General features: G+C 38.4%; 1 protein-coding gene across 5 annotated transcripts in view; it reads left to right on the forward strand.

Annotated features, from left to right (window-relative positions):
* The window catches only part of LOC149196401 (uncharacterized), a 180151-nt gene that overhangs the window by 125530 nt on the left and 32382 nt on the right, over positions 1–22239 (forward strand). For 3 of the 5 annotated variants that reach the window (XM_089405547.1, XM_089405546.1, XM_089405549.1), the window contains exon 3: positions 14134–14381. In XM_089405547.1, the coding sequence (XP_089261673.1) occupies positions 14134–14381 (248 nt within the window). The remainder of the gene's footprint in view (positions 1–14133; positions 14382–22239) is intronic. The other 2 variants (XM_089405550.1, XM_089405548.1) reach the window with 1 other exon arrangement.

Below are 22239 nucleotides of genomic sequence, written 5' to 3' on the forward strand. Positions count from 1 at the left end.
GAGTGAAGTTGGAGGGGTACACTGATGCTAATTGGGTAGAAAATACAACTGACAAAGAAAGCACTTTTGGGTTCTATTTAAACTTGGGATCATGAGCAGTTTCTTGGTTCAACATGAAGCAGGAGTCAATTACTCTTGAGTTCTGTTGAGGTCGGGTAAATGGCTACTAGCTTGGCCACTTGTAAGGAAATTGTGTTTCAGAAACTTCTCGTGGGACTATATGATTAGGAGATCGAGCTGACTATCATTCACTGTGATAATTAAAGTTGTATCAAGCTTTCAGAGAATTCGATGTTTCATAAAAAGTTGAAACATATTCATATCAGGTACCACTTTATTCGAGATTGTTTGTAGAAGGGGATAATAAAGTTGTAGCATGTACCTACGGATGAGCGGGAAACATACATCTTGACGAAGGATTTGATGAAGGGAAAATTTGTGTTCTTCAGAGACAAGTTGGGGGTGGTGTAGAACACTTTTCTCACTAAGAGGGAGTGTTGAAACTGTAGCTTGGTAGGTGATTTTGGGTTGGTAAAGTGCCATGACATGTAGTGAATCATCAAAATTCTCTCACAACAAAATTATATAATTATTTCCCAAGTTTGGACGTTAGAATTAAAGTCACTAATTAAATTTTTGACTTTATTGCCCAACTTCTGTAAAGTTAAAAAACTTAACAAAAGATTATATCGTGATTGTAGATCTCAAGTGTGGAGATGCAATCTCAGCCTTCCATCACTTTAGAGATTAGGTCAGAGATTATAAAGAGGGAAATAGGCTGTTGGAGAGGCAGATCAATTTGGCACAAGTGACTAGGCTTTCAATTGAGAAACAGGAGGTTGAATTGACAACAAGAGAAGACAACGAACATGTCAAGTTTCAAGGGCAGCAAGCAGGTTGAGTTTGGACAACAAGCAGATTGAGTTTATTTGGTCCGTACAAGCCAAAATTCTAAAGGTTGTACGAGCAAAAATTACCAGGGTTGTACGGGTTGAAATAGCTAGGCTGTATAGGTTGTATTTCCTGAAGCCATACAACAATATTTTCTGGGTTGAATACGCTGCACAGGGTAGGCCATTCCAAGGAAATTGCTAAGTATTTTTTGTTGATGTAATTCTCTTATGTGTACACTTGTTGTAATCGAAATTTCCACCCTGAAAGGAAGCCCAAACATTGTTGGTTTTCCCCACATCGGGGTTTCTAGGGTAAAACTTGGTCAAAATATTTTATTTTGTTGGTTTTCTAGTTATTTTATTTCTACTGTGCATGCTAAGTTAGGAACCCAATGTATTTGGTGTCATAAAATTTAGGTTTGAAAGTTTTTCAAGAAAATCTAACAATTCACTTTAGTAAAAAGTCGAGGTACTATTTTTAGTAGTTGACTCTAAAATTGTACTTAAAGTTGTTGAGTATGTTGTCCTTGATGTTAAAGCGGGAGTAGGATGTCATTGGTGTCAAAGCAAGAGCAGGAGCAGGTATGTAGTGGATGGTAGGATGTAGTGAAGAAACCCTAGCTAACCTTAGTTCTAGGGTTTGGGTTCCATGGATGATAGACATACCCTGCACTTTGTTAAGGATTTTGAGGATGCAGATCGTCGATTGTGACTTGGAGACCGTCGCCATTGGACTCTTCTTGTCGAATTGATTTCAATGGTATGTGGAGTGTTTCGTGGGCCCTCACCGTTTGTGAGATATGGCTGGTTAAAGTCAAAGCCCCAATTTGGGGTCCAATACGCCTAAGGCAGCTAAGGTGGCAATGATGGATGATGTGGCATCACAGGGTTGGCATTTCAAATCCCGCTTTGAATTACTTGAGATCTGTTGTCGCTTAGATTGTACAGGCACTACGACAACGACACAGGTTGGAGGCTGTCACTTTGATCCCAACCTCTCGGTTCTAGCTGTCTCCCAAACTAGCAAGGGGTCCTAGAGGGGCACTTGCTAGGTCAAGAGCAATAACGAAGCTAAATTTCACTATCACCATAGCTAAAGCTTCCTACTCTTTATGGACTTTCACCAATGGGAGAAGACCTGGTATATAGAGAATCACTCCTAAAGGATAGATCAACTAAGATGGATGTGAAGTGATCTCTTTCGTAGGGGAGGCTCAAGAATGGAACTTGCTTGTTTCTTAAGCAAGGTATAAAGCTTTCTAGGAGAAGGGGATGAGTTTAAGGGCTAGGTTTAAGGAGTGTGAATTGTAAAGGAGCTTCCAAAACCCTAAAATCTTCATTGAACTTGGTTACCCAAGTGGTTTTTGAAGAATTGACTTTTCAAAGGTATGGGACCACACGAGACCAAGTGGACCCAAGTTAGGTCAAGAGGAAAGAGTCTAGCAACCAATGATAGATTTGATCTAAACAAGGAGGAGAATGGGATCAAAGAAATGATTTTCACTCAAAGGTGCAAAATGATCCCTATGAGGAACTAGCCTAGGGAAACTTAGGGAAAAAAACCAATCTCAAGGCTAGGGGTTGGGATATTTCACAACCACATTGTTGGAATTCCCTCAAATTTGGAGGAGGCCTAGGAGACACACCAATGCAGTATAGTTCAAGAGATTGAGGGTTTTCTATGGGTGGTTAGTCAGGAAAATGATGCCCTAGGAGCCCTAACGTGGCTAGACCTAGAATCAAGAAGGAGATGTGAAGAAAAATGTTTCTTTAAGTGATCACGTTATGGTAGACCAGTGCCTAATCCTTTGGGGAGATTGGAATCAAGATGAATATGAAGATAAACGTCGTTTCTAGTTCAAAGAGGCTCTAAGATCAACTTTGCTTGTCATTAGGGCAATGGAGAGTGACCTTAAAAGCATTTATACTTCGTTTTGCAAGGTGGAGTGGCTTGCCAAGATAAATTCAACCATAGAATTATCCGTAGGAGAATTCGTTCAACATACATGGCCCATACATAGAGATATGCTATATAGAAACATAATTCCACAGTTTCGCAGTAAATGCATGCAACAACTAGCCCTGTTATAGCGAAAATCTCATCATCAATGTATGTGACAAAGTAAAAGAATAAATAGCATTAAATTTGTACTTACATGTAAGCGAATATATCCATCCATTAATAAACTTGCTAATCAAGAAGCTCCAAGATAAGAAAAGACAATCCACACATCAAAATTCATCCATTCTCCAAATTTTCATCCACCAATAAGGAATAGCGAAAATATCAAGAGAGATACAAGTCTAGACCATGTGACGATGAGAAATGAACTCTCATCATTTGTAGTTATACATCTAATGAGTTCGATTTAGCTATTTGAGCCTACATTAGCTCCTAAAATAAAAATAATGTGCAAATAACTAACTTTTGGTGACAAGCCCACCAAACTAGCTCATAAAAAAAATAACAAGCCTCTCAAGAGGTCGAATGATCAATAATACATGTCGTTGGGCTCTCTAAGAAGCTTGATGAAATCCATAAGTTCCACAATGATGAAAAGGACTTCCAAAACGATGGACAAGGGGTTGGCCCCTTGTTCTCCACATAATAGATCCGTGGTGCTCCCAATGGGTGTGAGGGTACACAAGTGACCTCATGGGTCTCCAAGTAAGTTGAAGATGCGTGTAGACCATCTATAAGTAAGTGACGCCACATCAACATACACGTCCTGGGTCATCTGCCAAGTGCATGGTACAACTGTGGGGCTGGCTGGGCAAAGGTGAACTAGGTGCATCTTCCTCATCCAATAGGTGAATCTCGAGCAATCTCTTAACATCTATGGGGATCCATGGAGTGTTGTCTATTGCTGTGGAGGCCCATGGCTCTCCATGGACTCCCTACATTTGCCAATGTAGCCCTTTCGAGGGTTAGGACCCCGTATAGGGAGACCAAACCCAAAATAGAGACCACCTGCAATTCTGCATAAGATCCAATGCGTCCCCTCGCCTTCCAGTACAACAAGTCATCAAGGAAATTGAGTAAAAGAGCTTACAAACCATGGACAACAGGTGGGGACTCATTCATGCCCTTCCATAATGGGCTTTGGCATGTGCCAATGTTTCCAAGCTCCAAATGGGGTTAACCAGGGATCCTATTAGGTGGTTTCTACTTCTAAAGGGGATAGCATGTCCAAGGTACATCCTTTAAAAGGTGGTGGCATGTGATAAAGAGATGAATGGAGTAGGGAATGAAAAGGGGCAGCTTTGGGCCACATGTTGGGGTACAAGGGTAGCTAGTAAAAGGGAAGCTCACACTTGGGTATATAATGTATAGGAGGGAGCAATCATGGTACATGAGGTGCCCCGACCTTGATTTTTCCACCCTTCTTTATATGCCTTTTGCCTTTTATGATTTTTCTTTAATTAACTGCTTGGGGCTCAAGGGGTAAGAGCATGATATGTAAGATATAGCAGTGGATACCCCCTTTAGGCTAAGGGTTTAATTGCCCACTAAGGGTTGGGACAATCATGGGTTCTAAATGATAAATGAGGCTCATCTAGGACATGTAGGAACCAGGGTAATGACCATGATGATGGGGTAGAGCTCATGTATTGGCTTTTTCCCATGTGCTAAATGTGTTTGTGCCAACCATATTTTGCAATTTGTGGTACATTTTACTTTTCTTTTCAGCTGCATCAAGCTCCGGGGCATTATTCCAGGCCCAACCCAAGGTGTGGGCAAGGGGAAGGGGAAGGCTAACCCTATGTGGACCTAGTGGAGGAAGTGGGAGAAATAATGAATGGGGTTATAATGAGTGGAAGGGGAGTAATATATATCTATAAGGGAGCGAGACCGCGCAACCAAAATTAGGGTTTCCCATGTAGTACCATCCTTAAAGCCCAAGGGTTAGTAAAAGAGATCCCACGGGACTAGGGTCCAAGGTTAACATCCAAAAGAGTTCTAGGGGACAAGAGCACAGACCTAGCCCAGTCTTTCTGCTGAGTCCCCCCATTAATCCATGCCCATAAGTGTCCATAATAAGAAAACTACAATACTCAATTACCAAATGACAAGGCATACCTTTAGGTTCGGGAAGCCCACCTTCAAATGTACGATCATGGCAGATGGGTGAGGGACCACATGGCTGGCTCATGTGGTGGAGAAATGGCACAACGAGCTAGTTGGTGGTTGCAAGGGGCTACCGACTGAGGACCATCTTGGAGAAAAAAATTCTCCTAGGGTTAGCACCCACAAAATGGTGGATAACATTTGGCTCCAATTGGGATGTGATTTCTCGAAAAGTGGACGAAGCTACTCGAATGGGAGGTCGCGAGAACTCCAACAATCTCTTGGTTACCGTAGACTTGTTTCCTGCACATATAATAGGTGAAAAACACGGGGCAACATGCTTTTGCGGTGTCTCATGGTCGCACATGGTTGGATTAGACCCATAAAATCGACTCATAGAAGTAAACTTTCAAACATAGTTTAAAATCTAAATGCAGCTAATATATCATGAGAAATATCATCTGTCATTAGTTCTAATGCCGAAATCAACATGCAATGCATCCTACCCAAACATGCATATAATAATGCTAATGCTAAGTGTAATCATAAAGCCAGTGCAACCAACATATCATCATACCAATATACATATGCCTACCAGTGTGACTATTCATGTAGCAAATCCCAAAGAGGATGCAGATACATTTGTATAGAGGATGAAGCAGGTGGGAGGTGGGAAAATATGATCTCCATTCGAGATAAAAGGAAGCCATGGGAAAAGGAGAGTAAACCAATCTAGAAGTGTAGGGCTTTCCCTCTAAGTACGCAATGGTGGAATGAAAAATCACTCTCAACAACTCCCTATCACAATCACTATTTATAATATCATGCTTTGTAGATGCCACAAGGTCGTGATGAGAGGGGAACGAAGGGTGAGGGAATGAAGGGGTGTAATAAATAGGTTGTTCGAAGTGATGGTTACACTGGAGAGGGGAGGTCATGGAGTGATCAAAACCCTGAGGGTGTGTCCAAGGAGGTAAAGTATAATCATTGAGGGACTCTTCCTTGACACTATACTCGGAAGGGGGAAAGGGCTCATGGTCACTTGAGATCACATGACAAGGGGTGAGGGAATCACTTGATGAAGTATCAAGATGATGAACAATAGAAAAGGGCAAAGGGGAAGGTGAAGCCTTAATGGGACCTTTTTCCCAAAAATCCAACTCTAGAGGTTCATATGATACACTCCCAGAATCATAAGGAAGGTAGGTATGAGCAAGGGCCTTATCAATCCTATCATTGTTGGTATCAAAGATAGGGTCTTCCCAAAAAGGAGAGTCAATCACCTCCAATTGCTCCTTTTCATGCAAGAGAAAATGATAATTCTCCTTCCTAAGGGTATCGATGGATATGTCTTCATAAATAATGCTTGGGAGAAAGGGAGGACCACTCTCAACCTCATACTCCTTGTCAGTGTCATAAATGGGAGCATAGTCAAATTGAGGGCCAACAATTCCCCATTTCTCTTTTTCAATATGGAAATAATCTTTGATGTCATCTTCTAAGGGGCAAATGGGATCACCTTCCTCAAGGTTCTTAGAAGGAGAGTCATTAGGAGTCTTCGAGAAAGGTAAGGTTGGTCTCAACTTCATCCTTCCCAACACGTGTTCTCATAATCATCCTTTTCATCATGTGGACCCAAGGAGGACTTGTCTTCCTGCTCATTACTTAGATTCTCAATGTCTTGGTGATGCTCGATGAAAGCTTCCTCTTGGATGTTTAATGCGGGCTGTACTTGAATATGTCTAGGAAAGCCATCAACGAACCCTTCAATAGATGAGATGCTCCTAGGTTTGTGATCATGCAACCATGAGTTATGACCACCGAGAGATCCCATGAACAATAACATAAGGACATCTTGTGAAGAACCTCCTTTCTTGAAGCATGTGCATTAAATCTTTCTACGTGGTCAATTGCGGGTAGTGGATCACCATCAAACACGGGCACCCCCCGTACTATCCTTCCCGAGACATGATTAGGATGCCTATGGATGCTAGCAATGTCCAAAGCGGGAAATTTATCGAAGAAAGGCAATCTATTTGAGGTATACATGAAAAATATGTAGGAGACGCCAGGGTGAATTTAAAGATGCCTAGGAAAATGCTTGCTTCACCCTACAAGCATCAAACATAAAGTTCAATGAAGAACTAGGGCTTCGTTCTTCTAATGGAGTCGCCAATGATGTTATGTCAATATGTCGTATGGGGAACAAAACACACATTTTGCGTCCCCGACAACGAAGCCAAAATGTTACCACTCAAACTAGCAGGGGGTCCTAGAGGGGCACTTGCTAGGTCAAGAGAAACAATGAAACTAAAGCCCACTGTCACCACAGCTAAAGCTTACTACTCTTTACGGACTTTCACCCATGGGAGGAGACCTTGTATATAGAGGATCGCTCATAAAGGATAGATCAACTAAGATGGTTGTGAAGTGATCTCTTTCCTAGGGGAGGCTCAAGAATGGCACTTGCTTGCTTCTTAAGCAAGGTACAAAGCTTTCTAGGAGAGGGGAATGAGGATTTAAGAGTTAGGTTTAAGGAGTGTGAATTGTAAAGGAGCTTCCAAAACCCTAAAATTCTTATTGAACTTGGTTTCCCAAGTGGTTTTTGAAGAATTGACTTTTCAAAGGTATGAGACCACACGGGAACAAGTGGACCTAGGTTAGGTCAAGAGAAAATAGTCTAGCAACCAATGGTAGATTTGACCTAAACAAGGAGAAGGGAATCAAAGAAATGATTCCACTCAAAGGTGCAAAATGATCCCTATGAGGAACTAGCCTAGGGAAACTTGGGGAAAATCCCAATCTCAAGGCTAGGGCTTGGGATATCTCACAACCCCACCATCAGAATTCCCTCAAATTTGGAGGATGCCTAGGAGACACACCAACACAGTATAGTCCAAGAGATCGAGGTTTTTTTATGGGTGGTTAGTCGGGAAAATGATGCCCTAGGAGCCCTAATGTGGCTAGACCTAGAATAAAGAAGGAGAGGTGAAGAAAAATGTTTCTTTAAGTGATAACCTTATGGTAGACGAGTGCCTAATCCTTTGGGGAGATTGGAGTCAAGGTGAATATGAAGATAGACTTCGTTTCCAGGTCAAGGAGGCTCTAAGATCAACTTCGCTTGTCATTAGGGCAAAGGAGAGTGACCTTTAAAGCATTTATACTTCGTTTTGCAAGGTGGAGTGGCTTGTGAAGATAAATTTTTCAAGATAAATTCACCCATTGAATTATCCGTAGGAGGCACCACGATACTCTGCTTCTGTTGAAGAAAGAGAAATGGCACCTTGTTTCTTGCAAGCCCATGTAATAGGTCCTGAACCAAGAGTGAACACATAACCTGCAGTAGACTTCCGATCATCAGGGTCACCAGCCCAATTGGAATCAGTGAAACCAACGAATAGAGGAGCTGCTTTGGCACTGTAATGAATCCCAAACTGAACTGTACCTCGAACATAACGAAGTATTCTTTTAGCTGCTTTCCAATGACTTTCATGTGGGTTTTGCATAAACCGAGCAACAAGGCCAACGGCAAAGGAAAGGTCAGGACGAGTATGGGTTAGATACAAAAGTTTTCCTACAAGTTGACGGTATAAGGTAGCATCAACTTCAGGAGAAGTACAAGTGACTGAAAGTTTGACTCCAGACTGAAGGGGAGAAGGGGCTGGCTTACAGTCTTCCATGTGAAAGTGGCGTAGAATATCACAGGCATACTTGGACTGAGAAAGGGAAATACCTTCCTTGGATTGCAAGACTTGAAGACCGAGAAAATAATGTAAGTGTCCTAAGTCTGTCATTTCAAACTTCCTTTTAAGGCTAGACTTCAGATGGTTTATAAGGTTGGGATCACTACCGGTCAGGATAAGATCATCAACATAAAGAACAAGAATGATAAGAGACTTGCCCACTTTCTTGGTGTAGACAGTATTGTCAGAATGACACCTAGAAAAGCCATTTTCTAAAAGAAAGTTAACCATTTTGGCATACCAAGCTCGAGGAGCTTGCTTGAGACCATAAAGGGATTTCTTAAGCCGACATACAAGGCTGGAGTCTGTTTGTATAAAGCCAATGGGTTGTTCCATATAGATTTCTTCATGCAAGTCCCCATGCAAGAAGGCGGATTTAACATCCATCTAATGGACTTCCCATTTGAAAGAGGCAGCAAGGGAAAGAACAAGGCGGATAGAGTTCATTTTGGCAACAGGGGAGAAGGTTTCAGTATAGTCAATGCCTTCAACTTGTGAAAAACCCTTAGCAACAAGACGAGCTTTATGTTTATCAACTTTCCAATCTGGTCCATACTTGGTTCTGTAAACCCATTTGCATCTAACAAGTTTTCGTCCCTTTGGTAGAGGAACAAGATCCCATGTATCATTTGCCAATAATGAATGATATTCTTCATTCATAGCTGCTTCCCAATCTGGATGGCCTGAAGCTTCTGCAAAGGTGTCAGGATCATAATTCACTGAATATTGAGCCAGTAAAGAAGAGGCTCTCTCGAACTGAGAACGTGTACGTCGTTGATCTGTAGGATCACTGGCAAGATCACCTGCTGCATCACGAGTAGCACAGACCCATTTTGGAAGCTGAGGAGCTGAAGGAGGATCCTGAGAAGGTGGGGGAGGATTTTCATCCTCGCTTTCATCATCTGAAGAAGAAATATTTTCAAAAGTAGAAGAGATAGGGAGAGGTGGCACATCCGCCGAACTAGGCTCGCAGGCCGATATATTTTCATCAAACTTTACATCTCTTCTAATGATAACATTTTTGGACTTAAGTGGAATAAGTCTATATCCTTTGACATCTTCAGAATATCCAACAAAAATACATTTTTCACTCTTTGGTTTTAAAGCTTTATGTTTCTCATCTGGAATATGGGCCCATGCTTCACTTCCAAAAACACGAAAGTGACTTACATTTGGTTTGATTGAGCTCCATGCTTCTTCTGGAGTGATATTTTTTAAAACCTTAGTAGGAGTGTGATTTATTATGTAATTTGCACAGTTAATTGCTTCTGCCCAATAATTAAGACTAAGTCCTTTAGATTGAAGCATACAATTAGCCATTTCCTTTAAGGTGCGATTCTTCCTTTCAGCTACACCATTTTGTTGTGGAGTATATGGAACAATATGTTGCATTTGAATTCCATTCTCAGTGCAAAAGTTGATGAATGTGTTTTTAACATATTCTCCGCCATTATCAGATCTTAGCTTAAGAATTTGATGTCCAGATTGTTTTTCAACAAAGGCCTTAAAGGCCAAGAACATGTTAAATACTTCACTCTTGAGTTTTAAGAAGTATACCTAAGTGCGTCTGGAGAAATCATCAATGAAAGTTAAGAAATACTTGTAGCCAGAGAATGAAGCAACTGGAAGTGGACCACATGAATCACTATGCACGAGCTGTAAAGGGGCTGAGGCGTGCCAAGAGGCACGTTTTTCAAAACTGTCCCGATGATGTTTTCCAAGTACACATCTGGAACAAACACCATCTCTGCAAGATACCATTGGAAGACCTGTCACCATATTTTCTTTACATAGATTCTGGAAAAAGTGAGAGTTTAAGTGACCAAATCGCTCATGCCAAAGTTTGCTCACTTCATCATTATGAGCAACAAATACTGAGGGAAGATTTGATGACCCAAAGTTGTGAAACTTATACAACCTTGTAGAATCATCAGCAATGCCAGTAGCTAAAATCTGTCTAGGATCTCTTAGGTCCTTAATTACAACATTGTGAGGTGAAAATTCAACGATTTTACCTTCACCTGAATGGGTTATCTGATATACAGATAGAAGGTTGCAGGATAAGTTTGGAACACATAGTATATCATTAAACTGACCATTGTCTAGATGAACAGTTCTAGTTCCTACAACACTAAGAGATCTATCATCACCAACATATATATTTTTGGTGTTACAATCATTTAAAGAAGAAAACATGGCTTTGTTTTTGGCCATGTGATAAGAAGCTCCAAAATCAATGAGCCACTCATGAGAATGAGAAGAAGAAGATACATATAGTGCATAGCCGGACCGAGATGCTTGACAACCACATGCAGAAAGTGCCGTTCCTGAAGATGAAGTTGAAGTTGAAGATTGCTCCAAATGGATGTTATGCTTCTTCATTGCTGCTTCCAAGGCTTCCATCTTCTTAAAGCATTTGGATTCTAAGTGGCCATCTCGATTACAAAAGTTGCAATGTCTATCTGTCTTCTTCCCTTTGTTTTTATTTGTCTTATCATTTTGTTGAAATGATTTTTCATTTTGAGGCTGAAATTGCTTAGGACCCTTGTTTGGTTTAGGACCATCCTTTTTAGGATACAACTTCTTAGGATTCTTTGTATTTGGTTGCTGTTGGGCGGCTAACGTTTTCTTAGAAGAGTTTCCAAGATGAAGAAGACCAAGGTGTAAGAGTTTTTCTTGTTCTCTTATTAAAGAATCACAAAAGGAATCAAAGGAAGGGGACTTGTAGGTTTGTCCTTGAGAAATGAAGGCTTCTCTTGTAGAATGGAAGGTGGAAACAAACACAGAATAGGCTGGTCCCAACTTAGTAAGAATGGAGTAGATAAGGCTACTATTTTCTTTCTTAACCTTAACACCTTCCAAGAGAAGTCTAAGGGTCTTGAATTTGGACAAAAAATCTTCAATGCAAGAAAAATTATTGGGGTCCAATGTAAGCAATTCATTTTCAAGTTGATGGGCTTTAAGTTCATTTTTAATTCCAAAGACTTTAGTAATTTGTTGCAGTGCTTCATCGGGAGTATCAAGTTCTGCAATATGGAATCTAAAATCTGGAGAAATAGACATCCCTATCAACCCACGTGCTTGGTCTTGCCTATTTTCCCATTTAGCTGCCTTATCTTCATCTTTCGGTTTGGTCTCTTGGTCTGTGGCTATTCTGTAAAGACCTTTACTTCTAAGTAAATCCACAATGTAGGACCACCATTGGAAGTAGTTAGTGCTATCAAGAATTTCTTGGCATGGAATTTCCATTTTTAACAGAAACTGAAGCTGTAGATACTGAAACTAAGTGTACCAATGGAAAGATCTCGAAAAATTAGGCCGTTTAAAAAAAATGGTTCTGAAAACGGCTTCCGGATGAAGAAGTTATGGCTTTTTGAAAAAAAATTGATGAAGTCACCGACGAAGTGCGGGAATGTGCGGAAATGAAAAAATCCGCCCCCAAAAAATGGAGACTTGAACTCAAGACCTCTACTCTCATAAATTAGCTTTGCACCAAGTGAGCTATACAAAAAGTTTGAGAGAGAGAGAGAGGGCGGGGGGGGGGGTTGATGCTTTGGGTTGCGTGCTTGCTTTGAGAAGGCTCTTTTTCCCTACAAAACAAAAAACACAAAACCCAACACGGACATACAAAAAAAAACGAACCTTGCGGCTCGAAGTTAGCTTTAGCCGAAAAACTAAATATTTTAAAAAATGAACCTTGCGGCTCAAAGTTAGCTTTAGCCGGAAACTAAATATTTTCCTCAATGTTTCTGATTTTCCGAGATCACACTAAGGCGCAACAGAAAAGAGCATACGCACAGAGTCGCAAGGCAAAGATCATACGCAGAAATGAAAGGTATAGATCCGGTAATAAAAAAAGCTAAATAAACCGAAACCGAAATAAAAAGAGAGAAAATAACTGTAAACTGCAAATAAACACTGTATACCTCCAGATCTTAAAAATGAAGCAGCTAGGGCTACCGGAAACCTTTTCGCGTGAAACGAAAGGGGTTCCTCACTGGAACAAATGCTCCCAACACAACAGAGCAGTCCTCTAGGCCCGAAAGCAGTCAGAAACAATAGATCTAGGAAACAACAGTCGGATGCAGTTCTACTGGCTTCAGATTTGGATCACCAACGGACGCGGCCCTCAAATAGCTTTGATACCATGTAGGAATTTACAGGGTAAGTTCCTCAGACAGAACACTAAAGGACACCGCTCACAAACAGATCACAGATCAATACACCAGTATTTTGACGTGGTTAAAACCCTCAAAGAGGGAAACAGTGCACGACCTGAGCCAACGCGGCCACTTCAGGCAATTTATTAATAAAAGAATGAAAATTTACATATGCTTCTCTCATAGACGGATTACCCTACAAATGACCCTCCATGCACTTTAAATAGAAATCATCGACCAATCGGGTGTTAAGCCACGGATCAAGTGTCGGTAATACCGAGGAGAGAATGAACCGTCGGATCACTACATATCGTGACCGTCGGATTGTAAGTTACAAAATGTACAAGGTAAAGAAACACACTTTACCTAACTCTATACCTAACTCTATACTAGACCAAGTTGTACTTAACTATTTCCTATGTGTCGGAATATCCTAACATAAATCGTATTCATTTGCTGCTATATTTTATTGTGAACTTATGTATTCATAGTTAGGCATGTGCCTTATTTTCCTTTTCCTTTCCATGCTCCCTTAATGTTTCTTGGAACTCTCTAATTCAGGAATTGCCCAAATAATATTGCAATAGATGCTACGTTCTCCTATTTCTTTCCAGATTTGATTTGTTTGTTTTATATTCAATGAAGTGCTTCTGTTGGGCAATATCTTTTGATACAGATCTTTACCCAGGAACTTGCCTTCGACTATAGTTGGAAGTTAATTATGATTTATAGCAACATGGGATCTTGCCTATCAGGAGTCCTGTTTGATGTAGCTAGAGCCACAAAGTGGATTCTAGTGCATTTTTAATAGAACTTAAATAAAATTATCTTCGAGGATCAAGATGATCTTGTACATTCTTTTCCATAAAGGCCTATGAAATTGTCGATACTTGTAATATATGCCATTTAAGCTTTCTACTTCAGGAGCAATGAATAAACACACAGGCAGCTCTAGAAATGTTCAAGTGCAACTATGGAAGTTATTTCAGTAGAAAATGATCTGCTTTCTTGATTGTTGTCATTTACGGTTTAAATTTTTTTTTGTTTTGTTAAATTTTTGTGAATTTGTTTGTATGCATCCTCATTTTCTTGAGGATTTCTTCTTCTTTTCTTTTTTCTTCTTGCTTCTGATTTAGTGCCTATTCAATTCTCTTTTCAGTTCCCGTTGCTTTAGAAGTTACACACTTGTCTAGTTTTACCTGGTTTCTTGTTGAAGCCTTGACATTGAACTAATGAACATAGATGTATTCATGTTTGGACTTCTGTAGGAAAATCAAGTTGAGAATTGCTACTTTCCAAATTTCAACTTCAATTCATCACATCATGGAGACTATGTCGCTATTGCATCTGAGCCTCTGTGCTTGGTGGGGCTAGATATTGTGTGCCATGGATTTTCTGAAAACGGGTCTGCAATTGATTATGTGAAGAATTTCTCACCTTGCTTTACAAGTTTTGAATGGATGAATATATTAAATGCTGGTCCCAATGACGAGGATCTATTAAATCAATTTTACAGGTCTTCTGTTTCTTTCCTTTATTTCCTTTCTTTCTGTTTTTGGGCCATGTATATTTATTTTAAATCATTAACAGAATTATGCTTCAGTGCTTGTGGATGCCTTTAATATTCTTATTCCATGGACTATTTGACATCATCCTGGTAACTTTTCATGTATGTCAGTATTAGATTGGGATTAAGGATTTCAAATCTTTTAGGAAAATCTGTGCTTGAGAAAGCCATCATAGCTGTTATCCTTGTGATTCTCTTTGGGAGTTAAAAGTTCAAGAATTTTGTTACCATCTAGATTGTTTGTGTATAAGCTATTTTGATATGTTATGATCGGAGTTCAAAGTTTAAGTATTTTGTTACCCGGTAGATTGTTATTGTATTAGCTATTTTGATATGTTATGATCATATCTACAGGCTTCGATGTAATTAGGAGATCTCGTTTTAGAGTTAGCCTTGTCATGATGTTGTGGTTTGTCTTAATACTTTGTTGGTATTATTATCTTATGGGCATGCTTATATCTCTTGCTGGGTTATGAATGGGATTAAGTGATGAGATTTCGTGGAGTTGTTCAGTTTTACTGGTTGTCAACAACCAATATATGTAGATGAAAGTGTTGCATTCAACATTTGGAGTTCATCATGCTGGCAACTTGACATTTTACACATTGATCAAGTTTAGGCTTCTGTGATCCATATCTAGTTTCTAAGATTTTTTTTTCAGTAAAATCACATCAAGAAACATTTGTCGATGTGTTTCGAACCAACCAGTGTGGTTCATCATCAGGACAAGATCATGGCAATGGGTTAAATAGAAAGACAAACAATACCAACAGCTATAAAGAAACAACTACTTTTGACTGGGACAAAAAATAGGTGAAGGATTAATTTAAATACTTAAGTCAAATATATATAAATAAATATTAATATTATTATTCACATAAATATGAAATTGCCTTTGACTAGACTAAGAAAATTAATATATATATATATATATTTTTTTTCATAAATTCGAAAGTACTATTGACTTGACTAAAAAAATTAGGAGAAAATTAATTTTCTTTTATAATATATATATATATATATATATATATATATTTTTTTTTTCTTCATAAATTCGAAAATACTATTGACTTGACTAAAAAATTAGGAGAAAATTAATTTTCTTTTATAATTAATATATATATATATATATATATATATATATGAATGATGAGATATAATTATCCACTCCATAAAATGAGGTCTAGGATGCATTATTAAAATAATGGGAAATATTATTCTTATTAAAATAAATTATAAAAAACCAAAGTCAAAGGATAATTATAAAAATAAATCCATATATATAACAAAAAATATAATATGTATATATAAAATATAAAAAGGGAAGTCAACAAAAGGGATAAACTAAACCAACAAAAGGAAACAAAGAGGAACCAATAAACATAATGGGGAGAAATCATAATTTATCAAAATCAAGGAAATAAAAAGGGAAAATCAAGGAAATAAAAAAGGTAAATCAAGGAAAACGACCCAACCACTAGATCAAGAAGAAAAAAGCTAAGAGGAAAGGGCAGGGATCCAACAACTGCTAATTTTCCATCTGTCATCCCTGTTTAGATTACTCGACCTCCTTTCAATTTCAATGGCTTCCCTAAACTTACGGTGATGAAAATGAGAAATCTTCGCAATAACCTTAGCCTCCTCAATGCATATATGATGCTTTGTCTTCTTAGCATGTTCAACCAAAGCTGAAGAGTGGGTCCTCCCATGCTTGATGTCGGCTGCGTGCTCCTTAATCCTCTGATTTATAGATCGGCTAGTTTCACCAATATATGAGGTTCCACAAGAACAAGGGATAACATAAACACCTTTCATATACTTGGGGTCCATTGGGTCTTTAACAAATTTTAAAGAACTTCGAATGGTGCTGAAGGGTCTAAAGGTTGAGGGAACATTATGCTTCTTTAGGATTATTGCAATCTTGTCTATGGTCCCTTGGATGAAAGGGAGATGCATCCCATAAATACGATCATTGGGATCTTTCTTTACCCTAAGACCTTTGCTAGCTTTGAGGAAAGCTTTAAGACCTTGTTGCCTACTATAACCATTATTAACGAAAACATTAAGGAGATGGGTCTTCTCTTTAGAAAGGTGGTCTTTGTCAGAAATTCTCAGTGCCCGAGTAGCTAACGTGTTGAGAACACTAACTTTTGAGCAGGGAAATGATGAGACTTGGCATGAAGATACTGCTCAGTATGAGTCTTCTTCTGAAACACCTGGTGGGAGAAAGAGCCATCATCCTTCCTCGAAATGAGGACATCAAGGAAAGGCAAGCAACCATTAACTTCTTGCTCCATGGTAAACTTTATGGAGTTAGACTGATTATTGAGATGCTGGAAAAAGAGATCTAACTTTTCTTGACCGTGCAACCATATGGCGCAGGTGTCATCCACAAATATCTTCCAAATCCTAGGCTTAAATCGAGTTGAGGCCAAAGCTTTGGATTCAAAGTCTTCCATAAACAAATTAGCTACAATAGGGGACAGGGGGAGCCCATGGCCACACCACAGGTTTGTTCATAGAACTCCCCTTCGAAGCAAAAAAAAGTAGAAGTAAGGCAGATATTGACTAATTTTTCTTGTTATGAGCCTAAGGTTTTTAATATTTATTCTACTTGTTTTGTGGCTTTGATGTAAATTCCAGTTTGATGAGTTGTCCCAGTATTTGTAAATGAAAGTGTTGCATTCAACATTTGGAGTTCATCATGTTGGCAACTTGAAATTTTACACCTTTTGTTCTTGTTATAAGCCTAAGGTTTTTAATATTTATTCTACTTGTTTTGTGGCTTTGAAGTAAATGCTAGTTTGATGAGTTGTCCTGTGTGATGTCCAATTAAGATCTCGTGTTGTGCCTTTATGTGTTCTAATGAGAGAAGTAATACGATCATGAATATGAGCTTGCACTGTCAAAATGTCCCAAGCTCAATAGGTATTTTGATCTACACCCCAACATTTGCTGTTGTTGGTTAGTATGGAAGTGACACGGAGCTAGTGTTTTAACTATCACGGAGAAGCTGAAACGCAACTTGATTATTATTATTAATTTTTTTGGGGGTGGTGTTGAACTGTGGCCCTTTCGCTGAGAAATTAACAGGCGTAGAAATTAGGGTAGATTTCTTTGACATGATAATTACTTGTGAAGTTGTTGGCTACTTTATTAAATTTATGTTTACTTCTTTCATCAAGAAATTGCCAAAAATACATAACATGAAGATCACAGAACAAAAGAACACAAAGATGTAGGTTCTCCAATCCAGGGCCAAAACCCCATAAAGGGAAAAACCTAGAAAATTCCTCTTCTTATAGAATTAGATCAAAGTGAGAAATCCAAGATCAAGAATTCAACCTCTTGAACGAACAAGGTTCGTTCTTCAAGTTAAATACTTTAGAAGACTTGGAATATGTATGAATAAGAATGATGATACAGTTGAAAGTGAGGGTTTTGTATATATAGCCAGGTAAGTACCCTTTCACGAATGATCATGTCTGTAGAGACATGCCTTTTCCCTACTAATTATTAGTTAATTAATCATTGTTTATGTCTATTATTATTTATATTATTTTTACTATTTTTATATATATTTTATTCATAACATTGCCTTCCTCCTAAAAAAGCTTTGTCCTCAAAGCTTACTGATGAAAGGCTTGATCTCCTCTTTTTTTGTTTCAAATGTCTTCTTGTCTCGGAACTGTCATCTTCGTCGAAACAAGACGATATGATCCTCTAAGTGATAAACAAAACTGTTGCACTGAGAATGGATCTGACCATCCTAAATTAATCTTTTGTGGAATCTTGTGGTTACTAGATACTTTGTGTGAATTGTTATCACAAGACTGAATTGTACTGACATTAGTAGTCTTCAGAACATAAGTTTGTTGTTTATGTTCAAAGTGATATAGATTCGTAGATTGATTGAGATGTCTGTTCCTGTGATTTGGATGTAGATAAAGAATTCTTTTGGTTTGTCTTTCCCCTATCATGTGTGTGGCGGTATTTTGATTTACTTTAGGTGACGATGTTGTTGAGTTGGTTACAGAACCTTCACTTGGGATGTTTATCATTTGAAATGCAACATCTAAGTATGTCTTTTCTTCAACCGGTTTTCCTTCTTCTTGAGTTATGATATTCATTGGATTAGTATTTATTCCTTTCTCTTCAACTTGGACTTCTACATTTGATGCTTCTTTCTCGATAAGCTGTTGTGCCTTGTTTTCCAATGACTTCTTGTTCTTTTTAAGCTTCTTAATTCGTATTAGTAGTTTTTCACTATGGTCTTTAAGTTACGAAACTTATTCATTTTTTTTTAGCAGTGATCTCGTCAAATTTTTTTTTTTTTTTTTCCATATTTTGTAGTAATTTTTTTCCTTCTTGAAAAATTACTTTTGAGATATCTAGTATGTCTTCTGGTACTACTGGATTCCGCTTCACTATAAGATCTTGTAGCGATATTTTTTTTTGTAAGAAAATGTCAAAAACTTCTTCGTATTCAAGATGAAGGAACCTAGGGTTGCCATCGAGGGTGAACCTAAAATAATGTCACTTTGATCGCTCCATAGGTTTTGAACGAGAATTGTGATATGAATGTATAATCTCCAATGTTTAATTGTAAATTGGTTATTTCATATTTTTTGTTGTTATAACAATGAAATTTTCCGATTATATTTGACTCGGGAATCACTAATTGGTTTGCGATTTTAGGTTTTATGTAATTTTTATCTTCGGCTGGCGAGATAGCGATAGTAACATCTTTTCCTGCAATAGACCCTTTAATTCTAAATAGCACTGAGGCATAGTTATATGTAGTTTCTGGGAATCTTCCTTCCTTTATTTCCAACTTAGACTCCATTTGCGTGACCTTAGGGTTTTAAAGGTACACCTTTCTAATCCTTATAATAATAATTTAATAATATATTTAACTTTAATAATCCTCTTCTTAATTTTTGTTCAATTTTGGAATTATATTTTCTTTTTATTACCTTCAAACTTTTAAAAATCCCCTTTCCTTATAATACTTCCTCTTTTTATATATATATTCAATAATATATATATATATATATTTTCTAATAATACCTTTTTAGAAAAAAAATTAAAGTGTACTCTCTTTTTTCTGTTAGTGACTTTAATCCCTCTCTTTTAATATTTATAATCACTTTTCACTTTTCATAAGGTAGATTTGCACCCTTTGTTTCTCTTCAGATATATCTCTGATATCGATTTAATAATAAAAGAAGACTGACTGTAATTCGGTGACTCCTCGGGGGGCTATGAAATCCCATAGACGAACATGCAACACCCTGTTACGGTGAAGGTGGTATCAACCAGGTTCAAACTTCAAATCGTTCTTGATGTGGCGTGGTGAAGACCTGCGGAACAATGAATACTCGGTGGTGGAGGCACAGGTGTTATAGCAAAGGGAAAAGACGAACACGAGGAAAAGTCAACAGATTGTCGGGAAATGGTGATGGGTTGAGCCAATAGAACAAGAAAAAATGGCGGTCTGCGGCAAGTGACGAACTCCAGTTCGGGTTGTGGGTGGGACTGCGGCTGCTGGAGAGTCATTGTAGATGGGGAGCGACGATGCAGGAACAACGTTGTTGGCACAAGATTTGCAATTATGGATGGCGTTTGTGTGAGTTGGGCGGTGTCGGGTGGTGTAACGAAGGCAGTGGTTGGTGGCTTGGTGTGCAACAACTTCGGCCGATGTCGGCTACGGTCTTAGTACGAATGGTGGGGGAGGCGACGATGGCCATGAAAAACCTGAGTCAACGTTGTTTGTCGGGGCAGTGCACCACTGCTGTACCCAGGTTTTTTATTTTTATTTTTGTATATGTTTTTATATATATATATATATATTTTTGTCTTTTTAAATAAATATATATTGTTAATTTTTGTTATATAATCTTTGTTTTTTTTTGGTTTTTTTTTTGTATATGTATATATATATTTATATATTTTGTCTTTTTAAATAAATATATATTGTTAATTTTTGTTATATAATCTCTGTTCTTTTTTTTTTTTTTTTATTTTTCAATTTTTTTTTTTTGAGATTTTTTTATAATTTTTTTTGAACTGGTTTTTTCTTTTATAAACTCTTTTTTTTAATAATGGCCAAGGGCTAGCTGGAAAAAATGGAGAAACTCCAACTTGTGTAGCAAATGCTTCAGGTTCTACGACAAGGTTGATAAAGGATTGATGGCCAAAGGCCAGGATCAAAGAGTGCGACTCTCTGTAGCGGTGGAGCGGCTAGAGGATCGAACAACTATGATACCAAATGGAACAAACAAGGTTCGTTCTTCAAGTTAAATACTCTATAAGACTTGGAATATGTAGATCTCCATTGAAGATACAAGATTATATATTAAATGTATGAATAAGAATGATGATACAATTGAGAGTGAGGGTCCTGTATATATAGCTAGGTAAGTACCTTTTCATGAACGGTCATGTCTGTAGAGACATGCCTCTTCCCTACTAATTATTAGTTAATTAATCTTTGCTATTATTATTTATATTATTTTTACTATTTATATATATATTTTATTCATAACAACCTCCAAGATGCCAAGTTAAGCCATCCAAATCCATCATCTTAGTCACAGGAAATATCATCAATCTTATTTATAGTAACTTGCTTCAATCTCAGTCCACAGAGAGCTCACATTTCTTTCAAACCATTTACCACAGACAATTCACATTTTTTTCAGACCACCTGTCACAAAAAATTCTCATCATTTTCCACAGAAAAGCTCGCTTCACTTTCAGATTGCTACCCACCACCAATGGGTGACTCCTATATGAGTTTTTTTTCTCCTAGATATGTCTTCAATTGGCAACCAACAACCCCTTGCAACCACTAGATAAATTGAAGTGCCACCTTTCTCCGCCACCTGAGCTAGCCATTATGTGCCCTTGTTCATCTGTTATGATCGTATATTTGAAGGTGGGCCTTCCAACTCCCAAGGTATGGCTTTTCATTATACAATTGAATGTTTATGCTTGCTTTTCTTGGGCACACTTGGACATGGACTAGTGGGGGGATTTGGTGAAAAGAATGGACTTGGATTGTACTCTTTTTCCCTTGTCCCAACTTGGTGGTTAATCTTGTATCCTAGTCCCGTGGGATCTCCTCTATTGGCTATTAGCTGTAGGAGTGACACTACATGGGAAACCTTGATTTTGGTTGCACGGTCCTGCTTCTTGATACCATATATCTAACTCCCCTCCATTCATTATAACCCCTTTCACACTTTTCCTATCCGGGTCAACATTTGTCGATTGGGTCCACAAGGTGTTAACCTCCCCCTCTCCTTGTCCACACTTTGGGTCTGGCCTGGAACAATTTCCTGGAGGTTGATGCAACTAGAAAGAAAGTTAAAAGCATAATTTGGCCACTTACAACACGAAATGTACCACAAAATGCAAAATATAGCCAGGGCATAAAAATTTAACGCGTGGGCAAAAGCCAAACATGAGCTCTACCCCCTATCATTATGGCCATCACCTTGTTTCCTAGGGGCCAGTATGGGTGTCCCTGCATCATTAAGGAACCCATGATTATCCAACCCCTGGTGGGCGATGAATTGCCCAACCTTAAGGGGGTATTCACTGCTTTGTCATACACATCATGCTCTCATCCCCTGGAGCCCTGAGCAGTTAAAAGAAAGAAAAATCAATAAAGGCAAAAGGCATATGAATAAGGGTAACTCATGTATCACGATATCTCCCTCCTACATCCATACACCAAATGTGTGGGCTTGCCTCATTGTAGCTACCCTTGTACCATGGCATGTGGCTTAGAGCCTTCCCT

The sequence above is a fragment of the Pinus tabuliformis genome, chromosome 2_2 (assembly GCF_031772625.1).
Source record: "Pinus tabuliformis cultivar Carrire ecotype Pingquan chromosome 2_2, CPIR1, whole genome shotgun sequence".
Taxonomy (NCBI): domain Eukaryota; kingdom Viridiplantae; phylum Streptophyta; class Pinopsida; order Pinales; family Pinaceae; genus Pinus; species Pinus tabuliformis.